The 20,933-nt window shown below is 39.7% G+C and overlaps 1 protein-coding gene across 1 annotated transcript in view; it reads right to left on the minus strand.

Annotated features, from left to right (window-relative positions):
- Sucnr1 (succinate receptor 1) overlaps positions 1 to 10,101 on the minus strand; it is a 29,879-nt gene extending 19,778 nt beyond the window's left edge. The window contains exons 1-2 of the mRNA XM_026408152.2: positions 10,060 to 10,101; positions 689 to 754 (exon numbers count right to left, since the gene is read on the minus strand). Coding sequence (XP_026263937.2) covers positions 689 to 754; positions 10,060 to 10,062 — 69 coding nt within the window. The 5' untranslated portion in view covers positions 10,063 to 10,101. The remainder of the gene's footprint in view (positions 1 to 688; positions 755 to 10,059) is intronic.
- Between the last annotated feature and the right edge of the window lie 10,832 nt (positions 10,102 to 20,933).

The following is a 20,933-nucleotide window of genomic DNA, read 5'->3' on the forward strand; positions in this document are numbered from 1 at the left end:
ACAAGAGAATGTGACGCAGGACAAGACTCTGCAGAACGCCGTTAACAAAAGGAACACTGGAGGAATGATAGCAGTGAGCTAAGCAAAATTCCTATCTCAGAGTTCACTCTCTTGGGAAATTTTAGGAAATAGCCAGGCGTTGTGGTGCACGCCTGTAATCCCAGTGGCTTGGGAGGCTGAGGCAGGAGGATCACAAGTTCAAAGCCAGCCTCAACAACTTAGTGAGCCCTTAAGCAATTCAGTGAGACCCCAGCTCAAAATAAAATATAAAAAGGGTTGGGGAAGTGGCTCAGTGGTTAAGCTTGATTTCCAGTACCAAAAGAAACAAGTAAATAAAAATTTAAAAAGTTAGAAAGTCAGGAAATAAATAAATTTATGCTATGAATAAAAAGGAGGAACGCTAAAAATTTTAGAGTGCTTGGGGTAGAAGGTGGCTGTGAGCTATTCTTACATATGATGATCAGGGAGCTGCTTCTGTATGAGATTACATTTACACAGAAATTTCAGTGGCGAGGGAAAGAGCCACTTCCCTATCTGGAAAAAGAGTGTTTCTGACAAAGAAAGGGCATGTTCAAAGGCCCTAAGAAAGAAGTGCACAGAGGGCTTAACAAACAGTAAGAGTCCAAAGCAGAGTGTGGTAAAGGAAATGAAGAGGAGAGTCTAATTTGCTTTTGTTTCTAGAACGTACCACAGTTCCTGGCACATCATCGCTGTCCAACAAACTCTGCTGAGTTAAACTGAATTGAACCATAACCTAGAGAAGGAAATAGGGATTGTTAGAATTCCAGTCTACAACTGCCATCTTAAAATAGACTATTTCAAAATTTACAATGTGAAACTGAGCATCTTACTAATGATAATGGTCCCTACTGTTTATTGAGAGCTGATAGCGGGGACAGGCACTGATGCACTACTTTCCAAGAATTATCTCATTTAATGCTTACAGTGACATAATGAAAGAGGGACTTGTGTTCTTTTCATTTGACACATAATTTCTCTGATGCTTGGAAAATTAAATATCTGCTATTTTAGTCTAACCCTGCTGCTATAGCAATATACCTTATAGTGGGTAATCTATAAATAATAGAAATGTTTTCCTCACAGTGTGAACGGTGAGAAGTCCAAGGTCAAGGTGCCAGCAGCTTCCATGTCTGGTGAGCTGACCATTGCTCTTTGCTCCAAAGGTGGTGCCTTTTGATGCTCATAGCAGTGGTGCAAGGCATCCCCCTTGATGAGATCTCATTGATGCTGCAGAGTCCTCATGACTTACCTGTTCCCCAAGGACCTGCCTCTTAGTACTGTTAGTCCCAATGCATGTATTGTTGAAGCCCCCAATACTCAGAGCACAACACTTGTTGAGATCAGATGCTAGTGAAAGATCTTCACAGGGCTATCTTCTGAATACAAACCATGAAAACAGTAATCTAATTCAATAGATCTCAAACATCTTGCTAACTCTTCATTTTCTCCCTTGTCATCAGACCAGATTGTGATTGGATAAGGTATTTCAAAGAATTTGAGTTATCTGAAAAATGTGCTGGATTGCCACTATTCAGTATTACATCTTACTTATCTCAAGGTTGAATATTCTAAATAAAAAACCAACTCCTTATTAAATAGGTTTTTGTTAAGGTCTGTAAATAAGTCAAAAATAACACCTGGTATTTTGCCAGACAAATGTTAGAGTTCGTAAACAAGTCTGGATGGTGCCTGGCAAAATGTCAGAGGGAGTGGTTTGAGAAGTAACAAAAGTGTGGAGATTCCTTATTGGTTGATTGATGTATCTAGTTTATGCTAATTAAGATAAGCTGTGCAAAATGTATAAATAGCTCTGTTGCCCTACAATAAATGGCTCCCATTCCTACTGTATCAACGTGCACAAGTTATTCGTCACCCCCCCGGTTATTTTGCTGCTGCCGCCCTGCGGCAGATGGTGGCCCGTTACGGGGAGCCCCGGGACACTCGGGGGTAAGTGACGAAAAAAAAGCTGCCCGTCCATAGATAGGACGGGAGCAATCCGCTCGTCCCTAGGCAGATAGGGCGAGAAAGGAAAGAGAGAGGAAAAATGGCCATTTTGAGAAAATGGAAAAGATTGATACAGTATGTTTGTGTCTTGTTTTGTCTCAGTGTATTGTATGGTCTTTGTGATGAAAATATTGAAGGGGTGAGAAGTAAATTGATAAGGGAAAGAGGTACCCCAGTGGAACCAAGAATAATTAGGGCATGTGTTGATAAAAGCCCAGGAACTCTAGTCAGAAAGAAAAAGAAAAGGAAAGTTCAGAAGAAAAAGGATTATCAGGAAAAAAGTTGCAACAAAAGGCTATTACTTAATACTTTTCGTTACCGGAGGGTGCGTGAATTGTTGCGGCGGCTGCCACGTGCGGGAGCAGGTCACGGTGCAGCAAGTACTTTCCAAGCGGTGGCAACCGGCCCTTCCACTGCGGAGAGCGCAAATCTAGACCTGACCTGGAGGCACAGTCTCCCAGGCTCTTGCTCCCTGTGCCCAGTAGCAGTTTGAGTCCGGGACACTCCCTGGACTCTCCCCAGGGTCATCTGGGGCTGCCTGGGACGCTACAGCCAGCAGAAGACGCTACCAGCATCCCTGATTTTTGGTCATTTTCAATGCCAATAACTAAGCTACAATGGTTCTCCCACACCTGGAAGCTAATGAGTAATGAGCACTATTAAGGCTTATTTCAAATGTAACAAAACCTTGAGATAATGTACTAAATTGTTCAGAAGGTTGTTTTCTTAGTAGAATGCTACAAGATTTTCTTTAGCCATCCGGAGTTCCTGCCTTCATCCCAGTGCCAGTGAAAATGAGGGTGGAAGAATTTCCAGTGTTGCTGAAAACCGGAGGAGATTTCGGCTGAAAAGCGGACGAGACTTCGGATCAAGCTAGCTGCCTGCAGAACTTACCTGGACTGTGATTTAAGCTAGCTGCCTGCAGAATTTACCTGGACTGTGATTTACCTGGACTGTGAGTTATTCTATTGAGACACTGCTTTACCTGGACTGAGACAACAAACTGTAATGTACAACAAATTGTAACTCGGTATCTTTGCTAACAGTGTCATTGCTGGTGTAATTTTTCCAAGGGCTTCTTGCATGGATCCATCAAGTGGCTTGGTATTGTTACATTTTGTATCCTCACTTTCTGTTTGTAGCAGGTTATTTATGGTGTTTCTGTAAAAACCACTATGGTCTTTATTTAAATTAAACAAAAGGGGGAATTGTTAAGGTCTGTAAATAAGTCAAAAATAACACCTGGTATTTTGCCAGACAAATGTTAGAGTTCGTAAACAAGTCTGGATGGTGCCTGGCAAAATGTCAGAGGGAGTGGTTTGAGAAGTAACAAAAGTGTGGAGATTCCTTATTGGTTGATTGATGTATCTAGTTTATGCTAATTAAGATAAGCTGTGCAAAATGTATAAATAGCTCTGTTGCCCTACAATAAATGGCTCCCATTCCTACTGTATCAACGTGCACAAGTTATTCGTCACCCCCCCGGTTATTTTGCTGCAGCCGGACTGCGGCAGGTTTTAGTGGCAATGAAATGATTCCTTCAATTGAAGAATTTGGGTAAGTACAGCAAAATAATAAGTGCATCTGAACTGCTTTTATCAAGAAGCAGCATCAAACATTCAGTAGAATCTTCTACCATAGAAGCTTCTGGAAAAGTTGCACGACCTCCTTCCAATTCAAGTGGCTTACCTAAAGGCTGGGAGGAGAGGGAGCAGGGCCCTGGGTCACTTCTTAGACAGGAGAGCACAATAGCCCTGCAGATATTTGCTAAGAAACTTACAAAGAGGCTACTTTAAAATCAGGACCTATGTGATGATCGGTGACACTCCAGAAGAGGAAAAGTGCCTGGTTGACATTTTGATGGGACTAAAGGCTGCATGGATACACTGAAGCTGTCCTCACAGTTGGGCAGGGTGGACTTCCAACCTGTAGATCCACACAAACCCCTGTGGTGGGCGGGCTTGGGCGCCTCTCTCCTGGGACCACTCCCTCCTCCCGAGCTCTGCTTTCTTTGTGCTAATCAAGTAAACCCTGTTACTTTCTCTCACCCTGTGTGTGTGAGACACTGGACCCTGGGAGCTGCCCTAGTGCCCACCCACTCAGCCACCCCACAGGGCTCCTCTTCCTCAGGCTCTATTCTGACTTCTCAGCTGCTTCTCACACCAGGATTGGAGAAAACGCCCTCCTGTCGCCTTCTGTCCCCTCACAGCCTCCTGGTTTTCCTCCTTCTACCCTGGCTGTGCCCTGCAGGCTCTTTTGTAGCTCAACTGGTAGATCCTAGGTTCACTGCTCAGCCCTGGGGTTCCTTCTCTACATTCGGCCTAGATAATCTCATCCACTTTAGACCTTCCATGGCTGGCCATCCACCAACAACTCCTAGATTTACAACCAGCCCAGACCTGTTTTATAAGCTCTGGCTTTTATACTCATTGTCATGTATTATTTCTCACCAACGTCTCTGCCATTAAATCCTATGCTAAGTGACACTGGCACCAAAACAGACATGAAGACCATCGGTACTGAACAGAAAACACAGAGACAGACCCACATAAATATAGTTATGTCATACTAGAAAAAGGTTCCATAAATGTACATTAGAGAAAAGATGTCCTCTTCAACAAATGGTCCTGGGAAAACTGGAAATCCATATGTAGAAAAAGTAAATTAAGCCCTTATCTCTCACGGTGCACAAAACTCAACTCTAAGTGGATCAAGGACCTAGGCTTTACACCCAAGACCCTATACCTAATAGAAGAAAAAGTAGGCCCAAATCTCTATTGAGTTGGCTTAGGAACTGAGTTTCTCAACTGCCGCAGTCTGGCTGGGCACAATTCAGGAGCCACTTGTCAAAAGAAGCTAACTTTATTTTTAGAACCACACAGGCCAAACAAAACAGCTCCTCAGGAAAAAACCCTCAGAGCCCAACTGCCACCACCAGCTTCCCACAAGCCTCTCACACCAACACCCAAGCCTCTCCCACTCCCCCAATCCTCCTGCTCTTGAGGCCGATTGGCTGGGTCGTGTGGGCGGAGCAAAAGAAGTCCCCCAATGAGCAGCTCCGTGGTCTGAAAGGGCAGGGAAACAGCCCAATGAGTATCACCGCAGAGGAGCCAATCAGCTAGATGTTGCTGGGGCCGCTGTGAGCCAATCATCAGCTGGCAGTCTGAAAGGGCGGGGAAACAGCTCAATGAGCATCTCCAATGAGCATCACCACAGAGGAGCCAATCAGCTAGATGTTGCTGGGGCCGCTGTGAGCCAATCATCAGTCGGCAGCTGAAAGTTTGCTGGGGCCCCTTCGGCTATGGCTCTCAACACTCAACAAGACTCCTAAAGCGTAAGAAATAAAATCGAGATTCGATAAAAGGAATGGAATCAAACAAAAAAACTTCTTCAGAGCAAAGGAAACAATCAAGAACATGAAGAAAGAGTTTACAGAATGGGAGAAAAATCTTTGCCACCTGCACCTCAGATAGAGCATTAATCTCAGGATATATAAGAACTCAAAAAACTAAATCACACACACACACACAAAACATATGACCCAATTGGTAAGTGGGCAAAGGAACTGAACAGACATTTCACAGAAGAAGAATGTGATTGGTCAATAAACATGAAAAAATATTAAGCATCTCTAGCAATTATAAAAATTCAAATTAAAACTACTCAAATTACATCTCACTCCAGTCAGAATGGCAATTATCAAGAATACAAGTAATAATAAATGTTGGTGAGGATGTGGGGAAAAGGCACACTCATACATTGCTGGTGGGACTACACATTGGTGCAACCACTTTGGAAAGCAGTATGAGGATTCCTTAGAAAACGTGGAATAGAACCACCATTTCACCCAGTTATCCCACTCCTCAGTACATACCCAAAGGACTTAGAATCAGCATACTACAATGACACAGCCACATCAATGTTTATAGCAGTTCGATTCATAATAGTAAGCTATGGAACCAACCTAGGTTCCCTTCAACAGATGAATGGATACAGAAAATTGTGGTACATATATCCAATGAAATATTTCTCAGTCATAAAGAAGAATGAGACTATGGCACTTGCCAGTAAACAGATGGAACTGGAGACTATCATGTTAAGTGAAATAAGCCAATCCCCTAAAACCAAAGCTCGAATGTTCTTTCTGGTATGTGGATGCTAACACACAATAAGCAGGGGTAGGAGGGAAGAACAGAAGTTTGTTGGGTAGACAAAGGGGAATGAAGGGAATTGGGAGGTTTCTGGGAATAGGAAAGACAGTGGAATGAATCACATATAACTTTCCTATGTTTGTGTATGAATAACGACCAGTGTAACTCTACATCATGTACAACCACAAGAATGAGAAGTTATACTACATGTTTGTATAACATGTCAAAATACATTCTACTCTCATGTATAACTAAATAGAATTTAAAAAAAGAAAGCCTATGCTAAGTTCTTCCACTTCCTTACCAGTGTTGCAGATAGATATCCACCTATCTCAGTAAAATTGTGTCATCATGGACTCAAGTGTGCACCACAGAACTCTAAGCAACGACCTCAAAGTCATCCCTTATTTAACCCCAGTAATGAGTCAACTCCCCACATCTTATTGCCTGTCATTCCAGATGTTTCTCAAGTTCATCATTGTACCCACACACCATATTCTAGTCGAAGCCACTGTTCTCTCTATCTTGGATTATGTCACATGCTCTTACTGTCTTACATCTTCTCCAGACCTTTTCAATTTATTGTCCCTATAATAGCCACATAATCTTGAAAATAGAATCACATTGCTCTCCTAGACTTCAACGACTTTCCACAGTCCAAGGACTGCAGTCTGAATCATTGATGGGGACCCCACACCATGACCTGGCTCCTGGGTGCCACTTGGCCTGCCTTAGTGCTCCATGTTCACCTCTCCTCCCACCTGCTCTTGAACACACAGAGTGGTCCATGGCCATCTTCCTGAAGTGACTCTCTTGTGTGACATTCCTCATCTTACATGTAGACTTCTTTCAGGACTCAAATCAAGTGTGGGTTTCCCAGAACAAGCTCTCTGGCCCCCATTCTAAGCCAGCCTCTCCCCCTGGCGCTGTGGGGGCAAGTTGAACTTCCTAGCACCTCTCGCAACTTTGACTCATTGTTTATCTTCTACATCTGGCCCAGTGACTAGCAGATGGTAGATGGTCAGAAAATGCTTGTTGAGTGAAGATAGGACTGTAAACATCTGACTGTTTACCAGGGAGTTTTATAAATAACTCCTCCAAGTTCAGAGAAGTAGCATGTCCACAAAACTAAACCCCAAATTGCTGTATTTCATTACAAAATATGACACTCTGTATAATATAAATGATATTAAAAATTGGAAATGGTAGTACCAATAGCTATGGCTTTGAAATATTTAAAGAAAATGTGTGTGTCTTCTAGGATCCATTTAATAATCCAAGGCATTTAATTAAAAATTCACACCTGAAATTAAGAAACATTCGAAAGATTTGCATCAAAGTGTTGGTAGTTTCATTCCTAACAATGATATTCCAAATAGTTTTTTTCATGTCCTTTTTCCTTTTAGTCTCTGAACATTTTTTTATACTAAAGCAGCATGTATTCAATAATATTAAGTTTTAATTCTTAGAAATATAGAAAAAGGGCCAAGGAACTTCTCTGTGTAAGCTAATATTCCTTGTTTTTCAGATCAGTGGTCTTTTTCACTAGCTCCAACTCTCCTGCTGCTGCTGCCGTTCCCAGCCTCCTGGAAGCATGCGTTCCCTGTCTTCTATGATGTGCCAATCTGGTCCCTCCAGTCCCCACTGCAGACTCCCTTGTGACTGACCCTTCTTTGCCCAAGTTTTAAATGGCTGGACAGTCTGAAGGCTCAATCTGAATCCCTTTGTTATTTGAGGAGCACCCAAAAGTTGGGGTGCACACTTAAAATTGAAATTAAGATAGTAGAAAATTTCTTTCAGACAAGAAACTCATTAGTTTCAGTTTTGAATTTCCTTTTTCCAGTCATAACCAGGAACCAGGTCTTATTTCTGCCTAGTAAGTGCTGGCTTTTGTCAGTAGTTTATGCAACTTGTGCGCAGCAGAAAGTTTGGACGATCATGAATGGAAACTGTGTCTATGAGGACAGGCGTGACTTGAAGCCAGATTGCCACTGACCACCACTCAGGCAAGTTAGGGACCTCATGGAAATGATGGGGAGCTCTTCTACTTTCCAAAGAGGCTGGATATTGAGGGAGCTAGCAAGGATAGAGCACTGCAGGGTGGAGTAAGGAAATGAGGGACTAAACTCACCTGTTCCTTTCCTCCATTAATTTACACCTGCATGTTGCTTCTCATAGAGTGGTTGCCCCATTAAAAAAAAAAAACAAAACTTTAAAAATGTATGTATGGGGCTGGGTTGTAGAGCACTTGCCTAGCACCACATAAAAATAAATAAATAAAATAAAGGTATTGTGTCTATCTACAACTAAAAAATATTTTTAAAATGTATGTATGAAATACATACTAATTGTATAATACCTATCGATGCAAATAGGCAAAAATGATGGAAAAAAGATCTTTAAACCCATCATTTATAATATTAGGGTACCATTCTACACTTTAATTTTTATTTGAATTTGCATTTATAAAAATGAGATGATATTTTTAATGATGTTTTATTATTTGTTTCTTTGATACTTTTGTTTAATAATGGAAAGTTTTTTCTAAGTCTATAATATTCACAAATTATGGCTTTGTAAAGGCAGGCGATCCAATATTCGTAGGCCAGCTTATCTTCTCAAGGAGCCACGGTTATATTCCAAATTGCGTGATATGTGTATGTGTGTTTTTCATGTGGCCATCATGATTGAAGAAATTGGAGAAGTAAGTTGTTTCTTTAAGCACAACTCTCTACTGAAAGGGAAACTTTGTCATAAAAAATTACTATTCTCTTCCACTGTCTAGTGGTTGTACTCTTGGAAATGGAATTAGTGATAAATAGCTTATAACTGATCTGTTTAAATTCTTTTAACAGATCTTTTTCTTTAAAAAGTGTTGTATACTAAAGTGAAGTCAATAATTCTTAGTCCAAAATATACTTATCTAAACCTGCTAGAATTAATACACTAGAAGCAATATCAAATTTACTCTCATAAACATATCAATAATACTGATTTTTAAATTTGGGATAATATTTCTTTCACTTTAAATATATTCATCCTTTTGGAAACATACAGTTTTGACAACTAAATTTAAAATATATATATATATATATATATATATCTGATAGTTTCTTAGACTTTAAATTATTTTCTTACAACCATCAAAATTAAACACAGGAAATTTGTGGAATTTTAATTTTTTACTGCTACCATAAGGTGAACTTACAATTTGAGTGAAAATATATATTCACACTGAAAAAGATACAATAATTTAACTGGTGACTTAATTTTCATATATTCCATACGTTACATCAGAAGTTAAATTATTGAAAAGTGATAGAATGACATCAAATAGTATGCACATTAATTTCTTTACAAATATACTACATATAGGTAGAGTAGCAATGATTTCTGTAATTTTTAATTTTTCTTCAGTAAGTTATATTCTTGAATCATCTTATTTTATTACCTATAAAGGCTAAATTTAATTTTTAAAATACCTTAAAATTACATCTAATACTTTGCTTTCTAAGCATGATAAACTGTTTCATATGATTTAGGATCTTTAATTTTTTCTATAAGTGATAATACATATTCAAGTGAATCCAATTACTAATTTTTGTTGCAATATGTTACCAAGATGTCAGTAAATACAGTAAACCTTTCTAAATGAAATAAACTTACCATTTGGCAATTAACACAAGACATTTAATTTTGTATAATCAAAATGCAAAGGCAACAATTAGGGCTTCCCTTTAGTTTCTTTGGCTGGTTTTCCTCTCCTTGAGAGCACTTCCCCTAAACAGGACTTATACCCCTTTGGCTCACAGAGCAGTTTTTCCCAAAGCCCCCAGCAGCAGCCTGCCCTGCATATGGGAGGAGGAGATGCAGAGCAGCTTACCATTCTGCTGGATGGCCTCTCCCTTGACAGAACCTCGGCCAGCTCTGGAGACAGCTTCTGACCCAGTGCAGTGCGGCCAGACATGCTTAGTTGGGTCTAATTTGCATATCAGGCAGCCAAGATTAATAATTCAAAAGTCAGGGATAATTTATGCAGTCAAACCTCCAAGTCAGAGACATGCATGCAGGGAAATTTCTGCAGAGTGGAGACACGGAACAAATGACTCATTTTGCAGAAAACACATTTGACAAACAGATTTGGAGAACACTACAGTCGGATTGATTTTATCCACTAACAAAGTCACGGAGAAGCAGTCCTTATTTTCATATTTATTTGTGGACTTAGACAATGAGGAATGGTAAACACATTATATTGAGTATACAATTGCATCTGTTTTTTTTTTTTCAATTCTCAATTTTTTGGTGAATGCTAGGTTGGGCATACAATGACTAAGCTACTGTTATCAACAATTTTGAGGGAGCTATAAAACGGAAACTTTGAAGGGACTATACTTATATCCTGTTAGTGTACTAGAAAAGGGACACTAGAGCTTTTTTTTATTTTTTCCATTTTACTTGCTGTGATTAAGTTCAAGAGACACATTAAAAATGCATCAGGTGGCTAGGGATTAGGGAGAGAGGTGCTATAAAAGCCACCTCCAGAGACTGCAATGTATCCATCCCAATCAATGCCTGAGTAGCACCGGGAGCTCATTGCCTCCATTTCAGACAGGAAGCACACCTGGCTTTTCCTGAGGATTATGTTAGATTTATGATCAAGTAAACACTCTGTCTGCTTGATGTGAAGCTTGGGGATTATGCTGAGGAAATGCCTAACTGTTCAGGCAGTAGAAATTCAATTTGAGTGCCATACAAGTTGATTGTAGAGTTAGCAGTGATAAGCAGGAGTCCACAAGAAACTTCATTATGTCTCCTCCTAACCAGGAATTTCCTCTTCCCCCAGGCTCTATGAGCCTTAAACTGAGAAACTTCAAAAAAACCATAAATATTCTTTTTTTTTTTGTGTGTGTGTGTGTGTGTGTGGTGGTGGTGGTGGTGGGGATTAAACCCAAGGCCTTGTGCATGCAAGACAAGCACTCCACCAATGGAGCTATATCCCCAGCCCAAATATTCTTTAAATATATATAAATGTACTTAAAATTATATACATGAATTAAATATAAGTGTATTCATATGTGTATAAATATTTACACATATACAACATGTTTATTTATCTGAAATAACATATCTTCAATTTGTTGAGTTTTTATGATAGCCAGGCATTGAACTGAAAACCTTTATGTGTGTTAAATGCTTAGAGTATGCCTCTGAGTTTGTTATTATTTTTATTTTACAGAATGCAAAACTGAGATCAGAGAGGTCATTAACTTTTCTAGGGTCACAGAATCAGCTAAGGGTGACTGAAGTTTAAGCCTCTGCACTTCCATACTGAAAGCACCTGCGGACCTCTGACTCCTGTGAGAGTGAGTGACAACATTCTTCTTGAGGTGTACAATAAGTTCTGGGAATTAATGACAGGTACTTTTCTACTTTCTCTTTTCTTTAGAGAAAGGCTAAAAAATTATTCCTGTCTATGAATTTAAAAGGGCAAGCGCATTTGCAAAACCATCAGTGTTGTTAATTTTAGACCTAAAATAACACAGAGGAGCAAAGGCGCCTGGGCGTATTTCACAGGTTTCTGCCACCCTTCCAATGGAGATAGGGCAATTCCCTCTGTGGGGAGGCGGGAGTTCCCCAGAGCTTCCTCTTTCTCCTCCCCACCTCCTGACCACCACAGAAGTGGTTTGCACTTCTCCTTTTCCACAGGCCTGCCATCCAGACTCAGCCTGGTGACCTGCTTCCCTGCTTAGTCCACCTTGTCAGGGGCCCCTTCCCTTAGGACATTGTCACTGGAGGAGGAGAGTGAGTCAGGGGAAAGACTTAGGGAAGATCTCCAGTACTCCTGGTGTTCTCAGTACGTCTTGAAGACCTGTGAGAGGTATCCAGTACTTCTGGTCATTTTGCACACAAAAGGAATCAGTCCAGGGACCAGGTTAGATGCAGGGCCATGGCCCATGAGCAGAGCTGGTGTGTCATTGACTGCTGAAGCAACAGGGTCTTGCACCCAGAGGGGCCACACACTTAATCTAATGCTTTTCTGTCACATTCTGTATTTGAAATTCTTCATAATTTCATAATGAACGACCCCATCTTTTCTTTTTGCATTGCTAGCTCCGCCTGCTGAAGTACAAAGCTCGTCGGAAATGATCGCAAATAGCATAGTCAGTTTCAATGGGGCAAAGTTTTTGGTTTTTGCTGTCTTCTTTTTTAGAAACAACCTAGTGAAGTTCATGGCTTGAGGAGCAAGGGGAGTTGGAAGGGCAGTTGAGTTTGCAGGAAAAACCTGCTCTCCCAGAGGTAGTAAGGTAGGAGTGAGAGCCCGGCCCAGGTCAGACCTTTCTAACCCAGACTTTGCTCTTGAATGAGAATTTGGATTCAAGGCCATCAATGCTAGAACATTTTCTTAAATTGACCTTGTAAAAGTCAGCACGAGTAAAAAGACCAAGGGGTCATTGTCCTGACTTTGCCTTTTACTAGTTATGAGATCTTAAAAAAAAAAAAGTACATATTTTAATTTCCTTGTTTGGAAGATGGGAATAATGATCCCTACCCCATAAAACTTACAATGTTCACAGTAGTGAAATGCAATGGGCTGGGAATACCAACGCAGAGCACAATCAGCAAATTCCAGAGGAAAAAAGTGGGAAAGACAACCAAAATATTAATTAAATCTAATACCACCCTACTTATTAGCTTCCACGAGCATCTTTTGAACACCTACTCTCTGTACTCTGTTCTTTAATAGCTGCAAGAGTTTAAGGCACTTCATGATGTTAAAGTTATTAGGATATTCAGGGGAAGAAAATGAAGCCCAACAATGATTAAATAAATTATCCACCATTACACAGCTAAGAAATGAGTGGGCCATAACTTGAGGCCTTGCTTGTTTGATTCTTCACTCTGAGCTTTTGAACATTATTGTGCCTTCCTCGGGGTAAAGAAGAAAATATTAAGTCAAAACCAAATGCTACTGATATTGAATAATTTGACCTTAAATATGGCAATTTTATGTGGTTTGATCTGAAAAAGTAAGTTTAAAAGAATTACTACAACTCATTATGGGATATAAGACTATTGTTTATCAAATCTGATGATTCTAAAAAGAATTAGACATTTTAGGCAAAAAAACAGAGTCAGTAACAAACTGTGACAGCGCTTCTCCGCAGCTGATGCCAGCCAGCTGCTCTGCACACTGTGAGGTACTTCCTTCCACAGCACAGAGAGTCTGTGGGGAGAGTACACCATCCCAAGGTCCCACGATCTTCAAGAAATCGCACACAGGGCAGGAGGAGGATGATCAATCGGTTCAAGGAATTTCCTCCATAGTCTTATGGGGAAAGAAGAACGCAACAGATCCAAGGTGTCCTGTGAAACCGAGGAGGGTATTTGGGCGATGGTGTGCTGGGTAGACATAACCAAGCCTGCCTGGCTCTTCCTCTTTCCAAGAAATGATTCATGAAGGGGAAAAAACGAAAGGGAACAGCAAAGGGAAAGTACAGTAGAGGTTGTCTGTGATTATCTCTCAATTCTCCAGGCAGCAGGAATCATGCAAATTTTATTAACTAAATTTCCTTTCCCAAGGGATAGGGACTATTCAAAATGGGCACTAAAGTCAAGGCAAAGGAATCTACTTCGTCTAACGATCAAACTCCCTATCATTTAAGTTATACTTGTAATGCAAAATTCTACATTATTGTTTTTCCTTATTATGTCATATCTATTAGCAATGCTTTAACTAAAAAACAGAATATTGTTTTCTGCTGAATTAAAATACATTAAGTGGCTTGGCATGGTGGTGCGTGCCTGCAATCCCAGAAACTCAGGAGGCTGAGGCAGGTGGATCAACTTGGTGAGACCTTGTCTCAAAAATAAAATAAAATAAAATAAAAAGGGCTGGAGGTGAGACTCAGTGGTTAAGTACCTCTGGGCTCCACCCAGTATAAAAAAAAAATCAAATTCCTTGAACTATTAATATTTTACCTAGAAACACAGGGAACTCACCTTTTATCTTTTAGTTCATTCTCAAATTTTATCAGCTAAATGATTTTTTAATGATTCATGTGATAACTTATTAATGCTTCTGTAAAAGTACTGTTGTTTTGCTTCCCTGATAAAAACCAAGATATGTGAAATTCAAGCATTTGAATTTAATTCTTAACCATTGATTATGGTATAATCTTTTTGATTGAGAGTTTGTCTGAAATATCAAAATAACATTCATTTGCTAATTAGTCATTCAACTACTCAGCTTCTCTCAATTCACATTGACTGTGGATTTTATAAATTTGCTTGATCCGTGTAACATTTGGCATTAATAATGAAAACAAAAGCCAGGTTGTTGGTTATTTTGATGGACATACTGTAGAGGTACTTCCCCTTGCCTCCTGATTAACCATTCTCTGTCTTGCTTGCTCAAAAATAAAATTTGCTCCTTGAATAAAGAACAAGAAGTCAGTCCAGTTGAATTTCACTGAGCATTTTGGTAATAGAGAGGTTTTCAGAATTGCAGAGAGAACAAGGATCATGCTCACTAGGTGAGCTAAGTGCTTGCTGATTGTGTTATGAATTCAATAAAGTAAATGATGCGACCCCATACAAAATTTGATGACATGATTCTCTTTTTTTAGAATCTTTACCTTCACAACATACTCATTAATGTGAATATTACATTTAAATTTATATTTTACACTGATTTATGACACTGTAAAACTAATACAATTTGACTTCAGATTAGGTCAATATCGTAATGAACTAAGTGAAGATTTTTCACATTGTAGCAACTGTGACATTATAATCAAACACTGTAAAGAATTATGAAAATGAGTCAATTGCTACCTTTTAAAATATCTCCTTCATCCTATAGGAATTATTTATGTGTCTATAAGAAGTATTTTTTCACATTGACCTAATATTAAATTCTAATATCACTTTGTATTATTTATAAGAATCCTTGCTGGTCAAAACACCTACTTTGAATGTCAGATGTAGAGATGGGTTTAGAAGCCATTGAGTTGAGTTCCTAAGGATGAAAGTGGGACTCAGTGGTTAGGAAGGAAAGGGCTGGGGAAGTGACCTTGGGAACAGAGGGGAAGGTCCTGAGCATGAGGGAGATTTAAGTACCATCTTGCGGGAGATGAGCATGGTAGGGAGCCCTCCCTGAGAGCCCTCTCTACACCCTTTTACCTGCCGGAAGAGAAACCCTCTTTCATTCATCCCTAGACCAGAGTCTGCCACTGACTACTTTCATCATTAACAAAGAGGAACGATAGCAAGCTTGAGAGAGGGTGTCCCAGTTTGACCGGGCCAATATATCTTCAGGAGATTGATACAACATCCCAGAGTCGACAAGACCTTCTCACTGCCGAAGCACTTTGGGACATGAAAGCTTATGCCTGCAGACTTTCAGTATAGAGAAAACTCTGCTCGTTCACTGTGACCAGAGTGAAAGACAACAGCTACTGGATTTCTTTTACCACCGGCATGGCCTGTAATTCCCTAAGTCCTTGCAAACTTTTTGAATAAAACTGACCCATTCCCTTTATTCTACTATTTCTTTGTTCTTTTCCCAACACCTTTAAAGGGAACTGAAAATGGGAACTGAAGCATCAACAGTTCAGTTCCCAACGTTAATTGGAAAATGAAAACGGTAAAAAGTTAATTTGGGGCAGAAATTAGAATATGGGGAAAATGAAACTTTAAAAACTCTTATTAAATTTTTTAAATTCGATTAAATTTTTAAAACTAAATTAAAAATCTTCCAGTGTGTTGATTGTTCAATATTAAGCACTGGGAGAGGAAGAAAAGAAGCAGAGATTAGAACAAAGCCATTTCAGATGCTTCTCTTGTCTCATCGTTACCACTCAGGCACTGATCCTTCATGGTCTACCTCACATCTGACCTTCTTTCCATGATTAATTCATAGAACAGAGTTTGATCGCCTACTATGTTCTATGTCCCTGTTGTTGATTGGCTAAGTCAGAATTAATTTAATATTTGATCTTGGACACTTCATATCATCACCTGAGCCTGGACTTCCACAGCTATGAAGGACATTGGCGGAGGGGGCTGTAGATGACACAGGAGGGCCTAAGGATGCCTCTCTCAGGTCTGAGTCTGTGGCAGACGTCCTGCTTCCAGCAGGCTGTGGCTTCTGCTGTGCCCAAGCCTGACAGTGTTTCTTACTACAGTGCTCCAAGAACCTAACAATTAAAGGTGTCGCTCCCTGTATACCTTGGCTTCAATATAAGGAGCTTTCATTTGAATATAAATTTTCTGTTTCTCTGATAGGAAAGCTTCTTAAAGGGGTACCAGGAGTTTGCCCCCCTACCCCTCACCATTTTTACTGCCTATTCTTGATTCTTTATTGTCCTGTAATTCCTTATTGTCCTGGGTTCCTGTCACCCTCTTGGTTGTGGTTTGACCACAGTTGAAACATTAACTAGATTAGCTTACTCTGGCTTTAATGGTTTTACTGTATCTGTATTGTATTTTTGTTATAAACTGCTTCAAACTTGCTTTGCAAAATATCCAGATCTAAGCGTTGTGAATTAACTTTTCCGTGATCATCCTTAGTGACCTGTGTAATCAGGCTCCAGACTCCTATGGTGTCAGTGTCAGCTCAGAGCACCCAGGTGTTGGAGTGTGGGTGGAGTTAGAAGGCAACACAGTGCATGAGATGGCCGGCATTCATTTTGGGGAATATGTGGATTTGTGAATCATGGAGGGATCTTGTTCATCATTGCTTCTTACGTAAGTCTCCTGTAAACAGCAGAAAGAAAATGCATAGAGAACAGAGGGGAATACCAAGTTTCCAAATATTGTTCTCTAGAGAAAGGTTTTTCAGAAGGTCTGTGGTAGGAATGCTGGAAAGTGTCCTCTCCAAGGCCACCACCATGCTGTGAGTGCTTAGGAAGGGAACCAAAAGGAAAAGTACATTATAAGAAGGGGGAGGGGCCAGAATTCTAGAACCCAGGATGGTAGAGAGAGGTGCTGACAAAGAGCAATGTTTGCAAGCTTAGGTACAGGCATGCCGAGGCCAACAAACAAGAACTTATGGAAAGAACAAATCCTCCACCTATACTAAAAGCAACAAATTCAGTGCTGATGGGAGAAATTAGCAAATTTCAAGGAATCTGCCCTATTCTTCTTTTGATGGATCAGTTGCACATTTGTTTTAGTTTAGACAGACTGCTACTCCCATCCACTTTATAGCTACTGTTTTACCTACACAGATGAAAAAGGTTGTGCCAGAATTTATACATATTTCGTTAATTCTACTTTGCCTGCTGTGCCTTTAAGAAATTGGTACTCTTTGACAATCAAAATGTCTAAAGCTCATTTATGTGTTTTGTAACACAAAGTTCTAAATTTTCAGACAAAATTTTATGTTATTTTTTAAGACCTGGTGAAGTTAAAAAAAATCATAAAATTATATTTTTCTGAGATAAAAGTCAGTAGTGTGACATCTAAGAAATAAAGAAGAAACACAGTATCAATCACACAGCATGAAAGAGGGGACAGTAGCAAATTATTGGCCAAGAGAAAAGACCAATAGGAGTTTCCACCAAAGTAGTGGCAAAGAAGCAAATACTAGGAATTTTGCTCACAAATATATCCAATTTAAGTAAGAGGGTGTGCCTCACACTTGCAGGTTCAGTTGCATGGTTATATTTTTAGTTAAACATTTAGTTAAAGTGACTGTACGGTCACATGTAATTGTAAGAAATAGAACAAGAGAGATCTCACGTACTCCTCCTCTGGCTCCCCAGCTGTTAGGCATTGCAACACTGCAGTCCTACGCACATCCCATGACGACATGGACCCCAATGCAGTCATTGCCTTGTCACGAGGATCCCTCAGGTCACCCTGTTGCCCACCGCCTACTCACCCCGCCCCCTTCTTAAAAACCAGCAACACTGATCCTTTCTCCTTCTCTAGAATTTCATGATTTTGAAAATGTCACATGAACAGAACCTCGAAGTGCGCAACCCCCTAGGAAAGGCTTCTTCAGTCTTCATGATCCCCTGGAGAGTCCCAGGTTGTGGCATGTGTCACCAGTGGTAGTCGCAAACTTGTGTTTTAGGAAATGTCCAACCATTTTCCAATGTGGCAGCTCCGGTTTATATTTCTTCCTGCAATCTGTAAGTGATCCATGTTCCTCTACATTCTCACCAGCATTGGGTGTGGCTGCCATTTTTTATTTTAACTACTCTGACAGGTATTCAGTGGTATCAGGTTGTGGATTGAATTTGCACTTTCCTAATCATTAGTGATACCAAATTTATTTCATGTGCTCATTTTCCATTTGTATATCTTTTACAGTGAATTGACTATTCATGTGTTTGTCCCATATTTTAATTAGACCATATGGCTTTTGTTTATTCTTGAGTGTTGAGAGCTCTTTATGTATTCTGGATGCTAGTCCTTCCTGGATGCTAGTCCTTTGTCGTGATTGTTCTCTCCTTGTCTGGAGAGGTAATGCACCGATGCTGCTCTCCTGGGGCTCTGCTAACACTGCGTTGGGGTGAGCTTGTTACCACTGGGTAGTGATGCAAGTCTTGATGCTCTGCTGTTGGTCCCCTCTGACACCCAGGGGGAATAAAAGTCCTGGCTTTCTACTTGATCTCCTCTGACACAGGATGGTAGGGGCATTGAGGTGCCTCAGTACACCTGGGCTCCCACTCAGCCTTTGCTGCTATGACGGGATATGTCAGTTATTTCCGTGGTGTTTGGTTCAGTGAGGGTGGTTGCTATCTGTGAGTCTTACTGGGATGCCCTTTTCCTGTCCCTCTATAAGAAAGAGCAGACTTTGGCTGAAATTCTTTTGTTGTCTGTGCCTGTCTATATTACCAGGTTGTCAGTTTTCTTAGCTCCTAGTCTGGCATATCCGGAACAAAAAGAAAACCAAGGGAAGTCACCAAAATGCTCCTTCCTTGGCTACTGAAGATTGCAGCTTGCTATTTTCTGCTTTCCATCTTTCAGCTCTCCTCTGTTTAGACAGTGTGTCCAGGGCTTTAGTTGTACTTAGCAGGAGGAGTAGGAAACCTATGTTGACTCCATGTTTCTGGAAACAGGGCTCTCAATGCTGTGATTTAAGTTGAAAAAGTTTATATTATTTTTTAAAAAATAGGAAAAATTCACTGTTGTTTTATGTAGCTACATGCAGTGGCTGCTTCAGTCTTAAAAATAAAAAAAAATATTGGGTGACTGACATTTGTAAATTTTGATATATTTAAAAAAGCAGAGATGAGGTGAGAAGAGAAATGTTTTTTAAATCACTTGGAGAAAACTCGTATTTAAATTAAGCAGATTTTTAGCTAAGCATTACATTTGCTCCCACAGTATGTTATAAATCTTTTAAAAAAGCATATTAAAATGTTTCCAAAATATGTCAACACAACAAGAAAGTTGTTCTGGATATTAAAAGGTTCAAATATTTTTTCACCTTTAATTACAAAGTTTATCCTTTTCCAAAGTTTATCCTTTTGGAGAGAAAATAAAGATGTGAGTTAGAAAGTGAGTTCTTTATTATGATGCTGAGAAAAAAAAATGGAAATTTTAGTTGTACTCTAAATAATGAAACTTTTTGTGCCACTAAAAATATATATTTCATATTATGAAATAATACAAAAAAATTTTAATTGTATTTATATCCCAGGAATTTCTAGGCCAAATATAAATGCACACTCTAAATTATGTGAGTTAAAATGTAAAGGGAATGTATGCATTTTTGTTTGAGTACTAATTTGGCCTCGTGAGTTGTATCTGGCTTTTAGAGAATGCTGATGATGTCTGTGGTTGATAAGAGACTTGAGTGATTATGTTGTGATGCTGGTCAAGGAGAGGAAATGGCTATTCTGAATGTCCCAAGTAATGTGAACAAAACCCTCCAGGGTTCAGAAGACACTTGTATAAACAGATATCTATACTCACAAGCAGTACCCCTGTATGCAGCTGGCTGTGGCTGGATCTCCCTCATGACATTGTGTAAGAACTTATGACTGAGTTTTCAGGAATGTTTCAGGGTAGTTGATGGCAAGGGGTAGGTTGATCTTGGTCTTGGTGGGAATATTTACATCATGGGAATATTTACTTCATGGGAATAGATAGACAAACCAGGAGTTTATGTATGGCAAATAAGTATAGTTAGAGATAAATGTGTATATGTTCACACACATATATATGTATATATGTGCACACACACACAAACACACACACACACGTAGTGTCAAAGATCACTCTTTCAACCAGTGTGCATTGTAAAAACTACCCTTCATGCAGCCTGTAAAGTACAATTTAGTCAGAGAGCCACATTTTTTTGTTCATGATTTTAATTATTAAAATGCACAATATTTTTAATATGCAAAGAAAGAGCTTTAAAATCTAAAAAAATAAAAATAAATAAAAACTACCCTTGACCAGATACTACCGTGCACATAGAGAACACTAAAATGACTAGGAGTCCCCTGTCTCAACCACAAGAGAATAGCTCAGTTAAAAAAACAAACAGTATTAGGACATTTTCTCCCTCATCTTTGCCTCATTTACCCTTTTGAGTCTTGAAACAAGGATTTCTTGAAAAATGGATAGTAGTCCAATAAATGTTTGTGGAAACATTGTGGAGTGGAAAATTCCTCACTCCCTTTGCTGAGCACACTGATGTCCCTCCTCTACAAGCAGGTGAGTGATCCTGACGGACACCAGACGATCCCAGAGCGTGGACCAGTCCTCCCTTTCTCACAGACATGCACTCAT

This window comes from Urocitellus parryii, chromosome 2, assembly GCF_045843805.1.
Source record: "Urocitellus parryii isolate mUroPar1 chromosome 2, mUroPar1.hap1, whole genome shotgun sequence".
Classification (NCBI taxonomy): Eukaryota; Metazoa; Chordata; class Mammalia; order Rodentia; family Sciuridae; genus Urocitellus; species Urocitellus parryii.